The sequence below is a fragment of the Sceloporus undulatus genome, chromosome 2 (genome assembly GCF_019175285.1).
Source record: "Sceloporus undulatus isolate JIND9_A2432 ecotype Alabama chromosome 2, SceUnd_v1.1, whole genome shotgun sequence".
NCBI classification, from domain to species: domain Eukaryota; kingdom Metazoa; phylum Chordata; class Lepidosauria; order Squamata; family Phrynosomatidae; genus Sceloporus; species Sceloporus undulatus.
In genome coordinates this window covers 224,764,078-224,776,760 of record NC_056523.1, presented here as the reverse complement: position 1 = coordinate 224,776,760, position 12,683 = coordinate 224,764,078, and the positions used below count along the sequence as shown (strand labels likewise).

The 12,683-nt window shown below is 46.5% G+C and overlaps 2 protein-coding genes across 4 annotated transcripts in view; one reads left to right on the top strand and one right to left on the bottom strand.

Annotated features, from left to right (window-relative positions):
• Positions 1 to 1,345, bottom strand: part of USP5 (ubiquitin specific peptidase 5) — a 26,056-nt gene extending 24,711 nt beyond the window's left edge. For both annotated transcript variants that reach the window (XM_042452767.1, XM_042452768.1), the window contains exon 1: positions 1,190 to 1,345. In XM_042452767.1, coding sequence (XP_042308701.1) covers positions 1,190 to 1,297 — 108 coding nt within the window. In that variant the 5' untranslated portion in view covers positions 1,298 to 1,345. The remainder of the gene's footprint in view (positions 1 to 1,189) is intronic.
• Positions 1,346 to 1,825: 480 nt separating this feature from the next.
• CDCA3 (cell division cycle associated 3) lies at positions 1,826 to 11,671 on the top strand. 2 transcript variants are annotated; one of them, XM_042455121.1, is made up of 6 exons: positions 1,826 to 1,926; positions 3,702 to 3,879; positions 4,027 to 4,165; positions 6,709 to 6,969; positions 7,490 to 7,611; positions 11,250 to 11,671. In XM_042455121.1, the coding sequence occupies exons 2-6, from the start codon at positions 3,760 to 3,762 to the stop codon at positions 11,391 to 11,393; spliced, it is 786 nt and encodes a 261-aa protein (XP_042311055.1). In that variant the 5' UTR covers positions 1,826 to 1,926; positions 3,702 to 3,759; the 3' UTR covers positions 11,394 to 11,671. The 2 variants fall into 2 exon arrangements, with proteins under 2 accessions (XP_042311055.1, XP_042311054.1); XM_042455120.1 differs by lacking the exon at positions 1,826 to 1,926 and adding an exon at positions 2,042 to 2,230.
• Positions 11,672 to 12,683: the final 1,012 nt, after the last annotated feature.

Genomic DNA, 12,683 nt, shown 5'->3' with positions numbered 1-12,683 from the left:
CTCTAAACCTTCTCTTCTCCAGGCTAAACATCCCCAGCTCCCTGAGTTGTTCCTCATAAGGCAAGGTTTCCAGACCTTTCACCATTTTAGTCGCCCTCCTTTGGACAACGCTCCAGTTTCTCAATGTCCTTTTTGAATTGTGGTGCCCAGATCTGGACACAGTATTCTAGGTGGGGCCTGACCAGAGCAGAATAGAGTGATCAAGAGTACTTCTCTTGATCTAGACACTATACTTCTATAGATGCAGCCTAAAATTGCATTGGCCTTGTTAGCTGCTGAATCACACTGTTGACTTTGGACATGTTCCAGTTTCTCAACATCCTTTAGAAGGTTCAATGTCTTCTCACAAAACTACAGTTCCCAGAATTCCCTAGCACTGAGCCAAGGCAGTTAAAGAAGTCTCACACCGGATTATTTCTGCAGTGTGAAACGGACCTAGGACTCTTGAGAGCAGGGTTCAAATCTCAGTCACAGGACTCCTTGGGCAGGTGACACTCTCTCAGCCACAGAGGAAAGCAATCATGGCAAACCCCTCCTGGACCACATTTTGCCACCAAAGACCCACGACAGGGTCTGCTTTGGGTCGCCAGAAGTCGTATGCATAACACCACAACCGAGGCCCAGAGGCCGGAGCGGAACCCCAGTGCCGCAGCACAAGTGGGGCCCGGACCCTTGAGAGCGGGCACAGCCCTCCGCCCCGAAGGACTCTGGGAGTTGCAGTCCCTGAGAGCTAGCGCCGGACTCACAGTGCCAGAGACAAGACTCCACTTCCCAGCATGCACCTCGAGGCACGCTTGTCCCGTTCCTCCGAGGCTTCTTCAGCACTCTAAGGCGCAGCGGCATCAAGGCACGAAAACTACAACGCCCAGCATGCCCCGTGCCTACTTCCGGCTGCTCTTAACCTGAGAAGGCGAGGGTTCGCGGCTGACACAGAAGCGCAGCAATCGACAAGCCGCCGCCTAAAGGAACATGTCGTTTGAAGGCCGCTGAGGCCTTTGGGACTTGTAGTCCTTCACCAGCCCCCCCCCAGCGGGAGTGTTCAAAGGGAGAGACTCCTCAGGAAGAATACAAGCCCCAGAAGCCCTTGCGCGGCCTCCTGTACTCTTTCCCCAGCGGCCGGAATCTGTGGCGGCGACAACCTAACCCCCCCTTGCGTCTCGTGTCCTGCTTGTCCCCGCGTGCCGCTTACCGGCGTGTCGAAGGAGAAGGCGCACTCGTCCTTGTGGACGCGGTCCCCGGCCTTGGGCACTCGGATGGACGGCAGCACCGAGAGGAGCGCTTCGCTCAGCTCCGCCATGACAACTGCTTTTTACGACTCCGCCCACCGCCACCCTCTAAGCCAATCAGAGATCAGGAAACGGCTCCCTCCGCTAACCAATCAGCATCTCGGAAAGACGAGGTTGGGCCAATCCGCAAACACTAGGGACGCGAGGATCTTTGTTTGTCCCGCCCCTTCCCTCCCCGTCCTGTCTTTCCTCGCGAGCTGTTCTTTTAAACTGACAGCCGGCTGACCCAATCAACTCTTTCGGCCAATGGAAACGTCCGATTTTTTTTGGCCTTCTTCTAACGTGACGTCCTTAGAAACGTGCGATTGGGTGACGGTGTGTTTTGTATTTGCCCAAACTAACCAATGAGAAAGCAAGGCTGGTGCTGTCAGTCTAGTTGATTGATAGTTTTTGGACCCAATGGAAAGACAGACTGTGGGGCGGGGTCTCGCTTTCCTGTCTATTGGGAAGAAGAGGAGGGCGGGCTGAGGTGATTCGGGGCGGGGCGTGAATGAGGGGCAGCGGCTGGGCCCAATGAGAGCAGCGAGCGGGGACGGTAGGCGGGATATTCGAACCGAGTGTGGAGGGAGTGGAGGCCAGTCAGTCGTTGGAGGGGAGCCTTCGCGGGTGGATCGGAGGCGGCTGGGCTGGAGCCTTCCAGGTGGGCCCAGTGCTATTCAACATCTTTATCAATGACCAGTATGTTTCCGTGGCTGAGCAGGGATTCAGACCCTGGTCTCCAGAGTCATAGCCCAACGCTCAGGCCCACACACCATGCCAAGAAAACCCCATGACAGGTTCTCCTTACCCATAAGTTGGGAGTGACTCAAAGTCACACAACAGCAAGTTCTAATGTCACATTTGTGTCCTTCTATCCTCTTGTGTGCGGACTGTCATGTTTGCCCAATGGAGAGTGTAGAGGAGCATTACTGGCATAGGATGGTATAGGTCACGTTGGAGGAAGAGTAAGTATTGACCCCTGTAATGTTGCTCCCAAAGTAGATGTGGGGCCAGAGTTGGTATGTGGGCTTGTGGCAGGGTCTTGTCCCTGTATTACCTACCATCCATGTTAAGTGTCCTGTTGTGTGTAAGCGCTTAACAAAGACCTTGTGAGAGGGCTCCAGAACTGGTTGTAGTTTATGTGCCCTGTAGTAGATAGTTCCTGGTTGTATAGGAGGCCTTAGTTGTTAACAATGGATTTTGTAGTGCCTTCTGAAAGGAAACTGGAAACATCTGGTTTATGGTCTTTCAATAGCGCAGTGATTCCCAAACTTTGGCCTTCTAGGTATTTTGGACTTCGGCTCCCAGAATCCTAGGCCATTGGCTCCGATGGTTAAGGCTTCTGGGAACTGAAGTCCAAAACTCTGGAGGACCAAAGCTTGGGAATCACTGCAATAGAGCATGGTGCTTAGAAGTCCCTTGTTCAGTTGCACAGTGTTGTCAAGAGCATGATTTTGTTGTGAGCATTGTTCCAGGCTCAGGCTGATGGTAGGGCAGAAGTTGTTGAAATCTTGGTGAAACCTCTTAAGTGATTGCTTTCCATTGTGTCCAGATAACAAAAATGTCACTAAGGTATTATAGGGGCTTTACAGACGGGCCTCTGCGGCGCCGTCGTGATGTGCTAGGGTTGCCTCAGGGCATCCTTTACAGACGCCCCGCAACCCTATAGCATGTACCTGCCGCGCCATAATGGCAGCGCCCTGTATACACAGGCACCGCCATTATGATGTCACGACTGCACTGCAGCCAAACGGCGCAGCGTGATGCGCTGGCACCGCTGCAGGGCTCTTGTGGTGCTCTTTCAGCGGCGCCGGAAGGAGCTCTGAAACGGAGCTCCTTCCTAGGGAGCGCCTCATTCCTGCAGCCACCAAACGGCTGCGGGAATGAAGCCGGGGCGAAAGGGGCCAAGCGGCTCTCTGGGGTGTCCTGGGGCATGAAGCCCCAAGGACACCCCTTTCCTTTCTGGAAAACAACTGGGAGAAACAGCATCAGGGTTACACTATGATTTCTCTTGCTGATTCTTTCTCTACCTGTGTTCTGTGGCAAGAGGTTACCTCACAAAAAACCAGTGCAGTGATTGTATTTACTGGGATGCCATGCTGAGGATAACCTTTGTCAAGGAATGGTTTTATAATTGAATCTTAGGGCCCAAACAGACAGGCCAAAATAAGCTGCTTTGGGTCACTTTGGAGGTATGCTGTTTGAATGACACACACATCTTAAGAGGCCAGAAGTTGTGTCAAAGCTGCGCTCCAGTCCTTAGGATTGGTGCATGGATTTGATGAGGCTTCCAGCCTCTCAGGACGCATGCATCATTTAAACAGCATACCTCCAAAGTGATCTGAAGCAGCTTTATTTTGGCCTGTCTGTTTGGGCTCTTAGTTACTTTCTTCTTAAACTGTAAAACTACATGTAGAGTGATTCTTCTTTTTGCAGAGTTTCTTGCCTGTGAAATCTGTGCTCTGAGGAACTGCTGCCTTTACCTCTGGCCGACATGGGGGCCTCTGAGAGCTGCCCGGCAACACCCACCTCCAGACCTTTGATTAATAAGCACCTGGCATATGTCAATGATCCACGATCACCTACAGCTGGGATCTTGAGAACTCCCATAGAGGTACAAGATGACATCTGTGCCTGCCCTTCAAAACCAAGGACTCACCTGTCCTATAGCACTGTTTATTGGCACTTGCCCCTACTTCCTCCCTACCTCTCTAGCATTGGACACACAGTCTGAATCATGCTCTTGTTCAACCCTTCTCAGGTAGAAAGTTCACCTCAGCAGAGTTCCCTGACTCACCTAAATGAAGATGACACAGTCACCAGTAAACAGAATTTGAGCTGGGATCCTCGCTCCCCAACGCCTGGTATCTCACGCACCCCTATGAAAGCTGTGATGGCTGGTAAGTGAGGATGTGATGTTCCCAGCCTAGTTTGAGTTCACCTTAGTAAGCTTCTTCGTGCAAAGGAACAACAGTGGGCCCTTCCCTTACATGGGGGATCCGTTCTGGATCCCCCCCGCATAAGAGGAAATCCACATATGCTCGCACCCCATTGCAAACAATGGGGCACGTGCTTGGGGCTCGGGCCAGCATGTGCACCGTGGGTGCGCATGCCATTTCTTTAATTGTTGTGCGGCTTTTGTGTAAGCTGGAAGCCACGTATAGTGCACCCATGTATGGTGTGGGCGCACTGTATAGCACTTTGTCAGACTTCCACATGTCTTATTGTAAATGGTTGCTAATTACTGTAGTTCTAAATCTGCAATCCTTTTTGCTGTTTGATGAGGTTTATAAAATCTAAATTTTCGCAATGGTTTTAATCGTTTTGAGGTTGGCCTGACTATATTTTGAACACTTTTATTAAGAAATTCTTCATAACTGATTTCAAAGTTAATATTGTGGTAATACCTTTATTAGGCCAACCTAAAAGGCATAAAATCATCTGTGCAAGCTTCTGAAACAAGCCTTATATCTGTTCCATGGTATCTAGTCAACTTTGTCCTATGGTGACTTTATAAATGAAAGATTTCTTAAGAGCCCAGGGCTGTGGGTTCCTTAATTAAGTCAGATTATTTATAATTGGGTGTTTACTGCCTTCAGCTTTTCCCAGCATAAGTGCCTCTCCCAGTGAGTCATATTTTTATATGCCATGTGCCCAGAGTTGCTGGTTTAAAGCAAATGACTTTAAAAACCCACATCATTTTTAAATTGATTATTTAAGGCTGGCCATTGTTACTATTTTCCAACCCTCTTACTGGAACAACAATTAATGAATTTAAACATTTTAACAGTTTATTGGCAGTTGTCCATTGTTAAGCTATTATCAAGTGTCAGTTGCTTCTTTTTAATCACTTTATCTTACAGTGCAAGAAATTACGCACATTCAGAAACATAAGTTAACATAAGTTCAACCAAAACAACTCGGAGTGTACTTTGTATGTTTTATTATATATTTGTGGTTGTATGTGCCTTCAAGTCATTTCCAACTTCTGGCGACCCTATGTTTTCTTGGTAAATTTTGTTCAGAGGTGGTTTGCCATTGCTACCATTTGAGGCTGAGAGAGTGTAACTTGCTCAGGGGCACCCAGTGGGTTTCCATGGCCAAGCTGGGATTCAAATCTTGGTCACAGAGACATAGTCCAAGGCTCAAACCACTACACCACTCTGGCTCATATTATGTATAATCTGCATATATTCAGATTTAATAGGAATAGTAAACAATAAACAATTGGGGTTTATTGAAAGATGTAAATCATATCCCAGCCTAATAATTTTGGATTGCTAATATTAGCATTAAAACGTGGTTGATCAAACTTTCTAATATATAGAATACAGTAATGTTTCACAGTATTAATATAATAAGCAGGATTCATTTTCCCCCCCCATTAAAACATAAATGCAAAAAACCTAGTTTAAACCAAAAATACCATTTTGGCTTTTTCCCAACATTGCCTGTGCCCCTGCGCCATCAACTTTGTTAGATTTTTGTGCTGACTTTCCAGCCCAAAAGGATCCTCTGGACAGTTTCCATTAAAGGCAATTGCACTGGGGCTTCTTCACTTGCTTCAGATACTGTACATAGCAGTGTTGTTTGGTAGCATCCCCACTCCAAATCCAGTTTTCAAGAGGCTGCTATACAGGACCCGGTACAATGGATGCAAGCTACAGGAAAAGAGATTCCACCTCAACATTAGGAGGAACTTCCTGACGGTAAGGGCTGTTCGACAGTGGAACACACTCCCTCGGAAGGTGATAGAGTCTCCTTCCTTGGAAGTCTTTAAGCAGAGGCTGGATGGCCATCTGTTGGGGATGCTTTGATTTAGATTTCCTGCATGGCAGGGGGTTGGACTGGATGGCCCTTACGGTCTCTTCCAACTCTATGATTCTATGATTCTATTCTTCTCAGGTGGTGCTTCACCAAGCAGGCTTGTAATTTAAGCCCAAATTTACATTTCAATTGTATCTGTAACAAAGCACACTAAATGGAAGAGACACAGTTGAAGAGAGGCATCTTTCGCAACTTAGGGGAGCATCTCTGCTAAACACATGCTAAATATATTGTCTAGTTTAACCTGGAGATAATTAGTGGTCTGGGGCAAATGCGTTCTTATAGAACTTCTACCTGTATCCTCCTGAATTAGCTGCTGGGCATATCTACCTTCTCTGGCATGAACTGAAAGGGCAGGAACTAGGCAGCTTCTTTCCTCACCTGCTGCTTTCAGAGTTCCTCCTTCGAGAAGCAAGAGGGTGACAGATTTCCAAAATCTTTACAGCCCTGTCGGCCTGTACATGTCTTGATGAGATTCCTGGGATTTTCTGAGTGGCCATTTGAGGCACTCCCAAGAGGTACAGCTTGGGGCTAAAAATGATGTTCTTTAATTAAGGTGTTTCTCTTGGTATGAGAGCTCACATGAACACTTTTATGGTATTTCCCTCTCTTCCAGATACCCTACAGTGCCCGGTAAAGCAGCTCAGTGAAGTCTTTATAGCAGAACACATGGAGGAGAAACTGTCTTTAGAGGAATCTCATCATCAGGGCCAGCGGCTTGACATATCTTGTGTGGCAGAAGTGGCCTCAGGAGAGAGAACATATGTGGAAGCACCACAGGGGGATCTCCTGTGTGTAGAAGAGGAGAGAAATGAGCAGCCTCTCACCAGTGTTGCAGCTGTATCAAAACCAGCTCCTCTTGCCCTTTATTCTACAGGTGAATTCTACTATTCTTTGGTTGCCCCAGGTCATGATCTCTGCTCAGTTGCTCTCTTATTTCTCTCTAAGCAAAAGGAGTCCCCTGAGTAAAAAGAGAAATTTGGATGGGCAAGTGTGTCTGGCCACATGGACATGTGGGGGGGGGGTAGTGGGGAGTATTTGTGTTATCAAGAAGTACAAATAGGTTTCTTCTATGAAAGGAGATATTGAAACTAGTTCTGGCACCCAATTGCATCAAACAGAGGGGAATCTTTAAAACCTCCTAGGTGAAGCTAGCAATCCCTCCCAAGGGACTAAAATAGGAACACAATGCAAATGGCCTGCTGCTGGGTGGGGCAAAATGTGCCTAGCTTATCTGGCTGCAATTGTCAGATTTATGGCAAGTGGGATGGGGGGGGGGGGAGGAATGCATAGCTAGGGAAAAAGGATGGGGAGCAGCAGCAAAGCTCTTGGGCTTCAATTTTGAGAAATTCTGTGTGCTACTGGGCCACTAATCTATGCTCTTTTTCTTTTTCAAGGGAGCAAGTCAATGAGGCGCAGGACCAATAGCAAAATGCTGATAGCATCGACAGGTGCTGGGCGGTCTCCTCTTAGTATCCTGCAGGATGACAATTCCCCAAATCCCCTTGCTTCTCATCAGGTGATGTGTCTTATGGGGAAAGGAGGCTTTCAAACTGCCTTCAGGGCGGGTTACAGAGTTGAGACTGCCATAATAATAATAATAATAATAATAATAATAATATTTAATTATATGCCGCCCAATCACTGAGAATCCGGGCGGCTTACAACAGAGGGGATAATAGATGGTTCCATGCCCTCAGACTTACAATCTAAAAAGACATGACACAAAAGGAGAAGGGAATGGTGGTGGTGGGGAGTCAGGTCCATCATTCTTCTCTCCCTCTGAGGCCTGGACCAAGACAGATGGACTGGAGGGAGGGCTCTTATTCTTAATTGAGGCCGGGCCCATTGGCGTTGGGCCTGTCCTTTCACTCCCTCCCAGGCCAGAAGATGACAGTTGGAAGGAGGGAAGGGAGGGTTCTTCCTCTTCAGGCCCGATGGCGTTGGGCCTATCCTTTCACTCTCTCTAAGGGTAGAAGATGACAGTTGGAAGGAGGGAGGGGAGGGCCATGGTCACCTTGATCAATGATGTCCGTCTGGGCATCAGCAGGGGAAGTGTGACCCTGTTGGTGCTCTTGGACATCTCAGTGGCATTCGATACCATTGACCATGATATCCTTCTGGAACGCCTGAGAGAGTTAGGTATCAATAAAACAAATTATTATTATTATTATCAAGGGCATTGCGCTCCAATGGCTCCATTCCCATCTCTCAGGTAGATTCCAGATGGTGATGCTGGGGAACAGCTGCTCTTGTAAAAGAGAGTTGACATCTGGTGTCCCTCAAGATGCCATTCTGTCCCCCATGGTGCTTAACATTTACACAAAGACACTGGGAGAGATCATCTGGAAACATGGGGCACAGTGTTATCAGTATGCTGATAACATCCAAATCTTTTTCTCTATGTCTCTGACTGTTGCAGCGACCAAGGATGGTGTTTCCCCCTTTGAATACCTAACTTGAGTCAGTAATGGACTGGATGAGGGAAAACAAACTCAGGTTGAATCCAGAGAAAACGGAGGTACTTGCGATAGGAACCCCTAGTCCAGGAATGGAGATTTGCCAACCAGTCCTGGACGGGGGTGCACTTCCCCTAAAGGATGAAGTTCGCAGTTTGGGAGTGCTCCTGGACCCGTCTCTACAGCTGACATCTCAAGTGGAGGCGGTGGCCAGGAGTGCATGGTACCAACATTGGTTGATACGCCAACTGCATCCCTACCTGGACCAAAAGGACCTTGAAGCAGTGGTACTTGCACTGGTAATCTCTCGTTTAGATTTCTGTAATGCACTCTACATGGGGCTCCCTTTGTACCAAGTTCGGGAGCTTCAATTGATCCAGAATGCAGCAGCCAGGTTGGTTACAGGAATATCTAGATAGGACCATATGACACCAGTGCAAAGATCTTTACACTGGCTACCAATTAGCTTCCAGGTGCAATACAAAGTGTTGGTTATTACTTTAAAGCCCTACATGGCTTGGGCCTGAATTACTTGAGGGAACGCCTCTCTCTAGACAATCCGTCCCCACTCTCAGAACATCAAGGAAATATCTACTTGATTATCCAAAAACAAGATTAATATCAACTTCCCACAAGGCATTTAATGCCGCGGCTTCCAAATTGTGGAACAATTTACCGGAAGAGATCCCCCTTATCACCACCTTGGAAGCTTTCAAAACGGATCTCTTCCAGCAGGCCTACCCACCCGACCTACTATAACTAACCCAGAAAGAACCCCACTCCGACTGTAATGAGAAGGAAATAGATGATGAGCTAGTCTTTTTAGTAATTGTGATAATACTGTGATTTTATTGGAAATATTGTAATATGTATGTTTTTGTCTTATGCTGTGATCCCACCTCGATCCGCAGGGAGAGGCAGGAAATATAAATAAAGAATTTCTTATTTATTAATTTAATTACTCTTCCAGTGACAGCAAAATATAGGAGCTTCTTAGCATATTAACAGTAAAGTTGCTTGAAAAGCCTCAGTCACTTTTCAAAAACAGCTTTGTGACAGAACCAGTTGCCATCTTCTTGGTGTCCTTTTCATTTTATTTGGTTTGTTCTAATCCTTCCATTGTCAAACTTTGGTTCTGTCCTAACTGTGGTTATACTGTATCCTATCTTCTCAACTGTTTTCAATATACAGCGCGCCTGTGCCATACGCGGGCGCGCCATACGCAGCCTTGAGCATACGCGCTCGAGCCGCGGGGCGGAAGGGGCGGCGCGTCCCATTCAATTGAATGGGTGCGCGCGCCCGTTGCGCCCCACGCGCGCCCACGCTGCCGCGCACAAGCCCCATTGTTTCCAATGGGGCTCGAGCATAGGCAGAATTCGCCTTACGCGGAGGGATCCGGAACGGATCCCCCGCGTAAGGCGAGGACAGACTGTATACTTTGCAGCCATTCATGTAGGGTATATGTGAAGCATTTCTGTCATTTCAGTATTCAATCCAATAATAACACAAGTCAAATTGGACACCAAAAATTCACTCCCTGCTTGGATTGAGCAGCAGTCTTCCTCAATTATATACCAGTTTTGTGGGAAAATACAGGTGCACAGGACTTAGTATTCCTAGAAGGGCTACTGAGACATGATGTACCTATGTATACCAATTATTTTCTTATTGAATAGTTTTACTCACCTTCTCATCAATAGATTTGCTTATTGAATAGACTTACATGATCTGACCTTCCTCCAAGGAACTTGGGGCAGTTTCTATTGAATGTATTAATCTCTGGAAATCACCAGAGCCAGACAGCCTCAGAGGGAGAGGCTGGATTTTGATCTCTCCTGGCCTCCCTTCTTCCATAGCATTAGCAGCTCCTGAGCAGTATTGCCAAGGGAAGGATGGTTGGCATTATTAGGGGAGGGAAGAGTAAGCAGAGGAAGGAACTTTTTGTGAGTTTTTCAGGCTATGTGGCCATGTCCTAGAAGAGTTTATTCCTGACGTTTCACCAGCATCTGTGGCTGGCATCTTCAGAGAATTCTCTGAAGATGCCAGCCACAGATGCTGACGAAATGTCAGGTATAACCTCTTCTATAGAGCATGGCCACATAGCCCGAAAAACCCATGGAAAAACTATGAATGCCAACCATGAAAGCCTTTGACTTCACAGAGGAAGGAGCTATTGGATGGAAGATTTTCATAATGGCTTTGCCTGGTCTCTATGGACCTCTTCTCCATCACTTTCTGCCACTGAAGTGAATGCAGCCAATTGCATCATGTGGCACAAAGTAAATGTCTGCTCTCAAAGACAGACTAGGAATAAGAGCTGTTTCCTTCTCTGCCTTTCATGATGGATATGTTTTCCATGAGACCTGTCTGCAGTATCAGTTTTCTTCCATTCTAGAAGCCAATTGCTTCTATTTCAGGGGGGAAACACTAGGAAAAGGGGGAAACCAATTTGCATTGAAGTCGCTTGAAACATGGGCTGATCTCCTTTTTTCCCCAAATGATGTTAATTTCATCACCACTGTTGTACCCCACAAAATAAAGAGGGGAGGAGCGGTTGAGTAGGTAGTCTCTTTCCCTGGGTGGGTATCCTTTTACCTCACACACTTTCTGTCTGAGTGTCCCTGGCTGACGTTCACCAGATGATACAGTCAAATCTATTAGTTATCTCCCTGACATTATGCTTTTCTTTTTTCTTCAGGGTAAAATAAGTTTATCAGTAGTAGATGGCCAAGGAGAACGCAAGGAGGGAGTGTTCAGCTCTGGAAGAATCCTGAAAGCTGGTGGCTGTAGCTGGGATTCCTTAAACAAAGAGAATCAGCGACATCACTTGTTGGAAAATTAGTTGCTCTCAGATGCTCCAGTAATTACTGCCCTGTGGCAAGGAAATGTCAAACACTTGCAGGTGAAATTACGGTAACCTAGCTTTGCCTCCTTGGCAGTTTGGCTTACTCCTTGCCACTTCTGTCTTAGACAAAGAAGGAAATAGTCTATATATTCCATCAATAGTTTTGTATTTATGTTTAATCATGTACAGATTCTTATATTTAGCTTTTTTTTAAAATGCCTTTACTGCCAAATCTCTGTGTGGTCTGTCTGGAAAATAAACTTGACTATAGAATAAAACAATGTCCTCTGACTATTCTGTAGTCTTAGAAGGGCTATGAATTCGTGTTTAGACAAAATGAACTCAAACCTGTTTACGCTGACAAGCATCATGGGTGCTGCAGTTCTTCATAGAATGGAATATTGGATTTGGGAGTCCAGCAGGAGAAGAGAATGTGGGAATGAAGCACAGGTGACCAAAGTGGAGTCCCTAGAATGCCCCTTTTCTGACCAAAAAGGTGAATTGCCTCTTCTGAGAGTTTGCATGAGAACTCTCACCTTTAAATTGAAAGCAGATGACCTTTTGCATTGTGGGTATGTATGTGTGTGTATATATGTAAACAGAGAGAGAGAGAAATACACACACCATTCTTCAAAGCCAGAAATGGAATTCTGACTACTTCCAGGTTTTTGTTTTCATTTTTGCAGGCACAAAACCTCAGTTCTCAGCCCAACATCTTCAGTTAAATGAACCTCTTGTCTTAGGAGAATACTACACACAGCTTTTAAACTATAATTACAGCTAGAAAATATGGTTTTAGCAATACAGTTGTCCCTCCATATTTGCTAGGGTTAGGGGAACAAGACCCCCGTGAATATGGAAAAACCGCAAATAACAAAAACACTGTTTTTACCTGAGAGGACACCTCTCTAGGAATCTCTAGGTCCTCCAGGGCAACTCTGTGGTCAATATCCAACATACACTGACCATAGAATGGTACTGGAGTAGCTACAAATGGTCTTTCAGTGCAACTTTTAGTTAAAGTTGACCACAGAGTTGCACTAGAGGACCTAGACAGCCCTAGAGAGAACATATTAATGAAATCCGCAAATATCAAAGCCGCAAATATGGAGGGATGACTATACATTTACTGCACGATGACACCTCTGACCCATAGCTGCTGTGTCCCCAAAGCATGGTTAGGACATCCCTGTCAATGACCTAATTGCGCTAGTCCTCACGTATGTAACATCGCTGCTAGAGCAGTTGTGATACTGGTGTCACAAGTTGTCAGTGTCTCTCCCTCTC

Bases quoted from the DNA above. Each gene is read 5' to 3' on its own strand.
- CDCA3 (XM_042455121.1), top strand. From the start codon at position 3,760: ATGGGGGCCTCTGAGAGCTGCCCGGCAACACCCACCTCCAGACCTTTG. The intron at 6,970-7,489 runs GTGAATTCTACT...TTCTTTTTCAAG, and splicing joins TCTTGCCCTTTATTCTACAG to GGAGCAAGTCAATGAGGCGC. The intron at 7,612-11,249 runs GTGATGTGTCTT...TTTTTTCTTCAG, and splicing joins ATCCCCTTGCTTCTCATCAG to GGTAAAATAAGTTTATCAGT.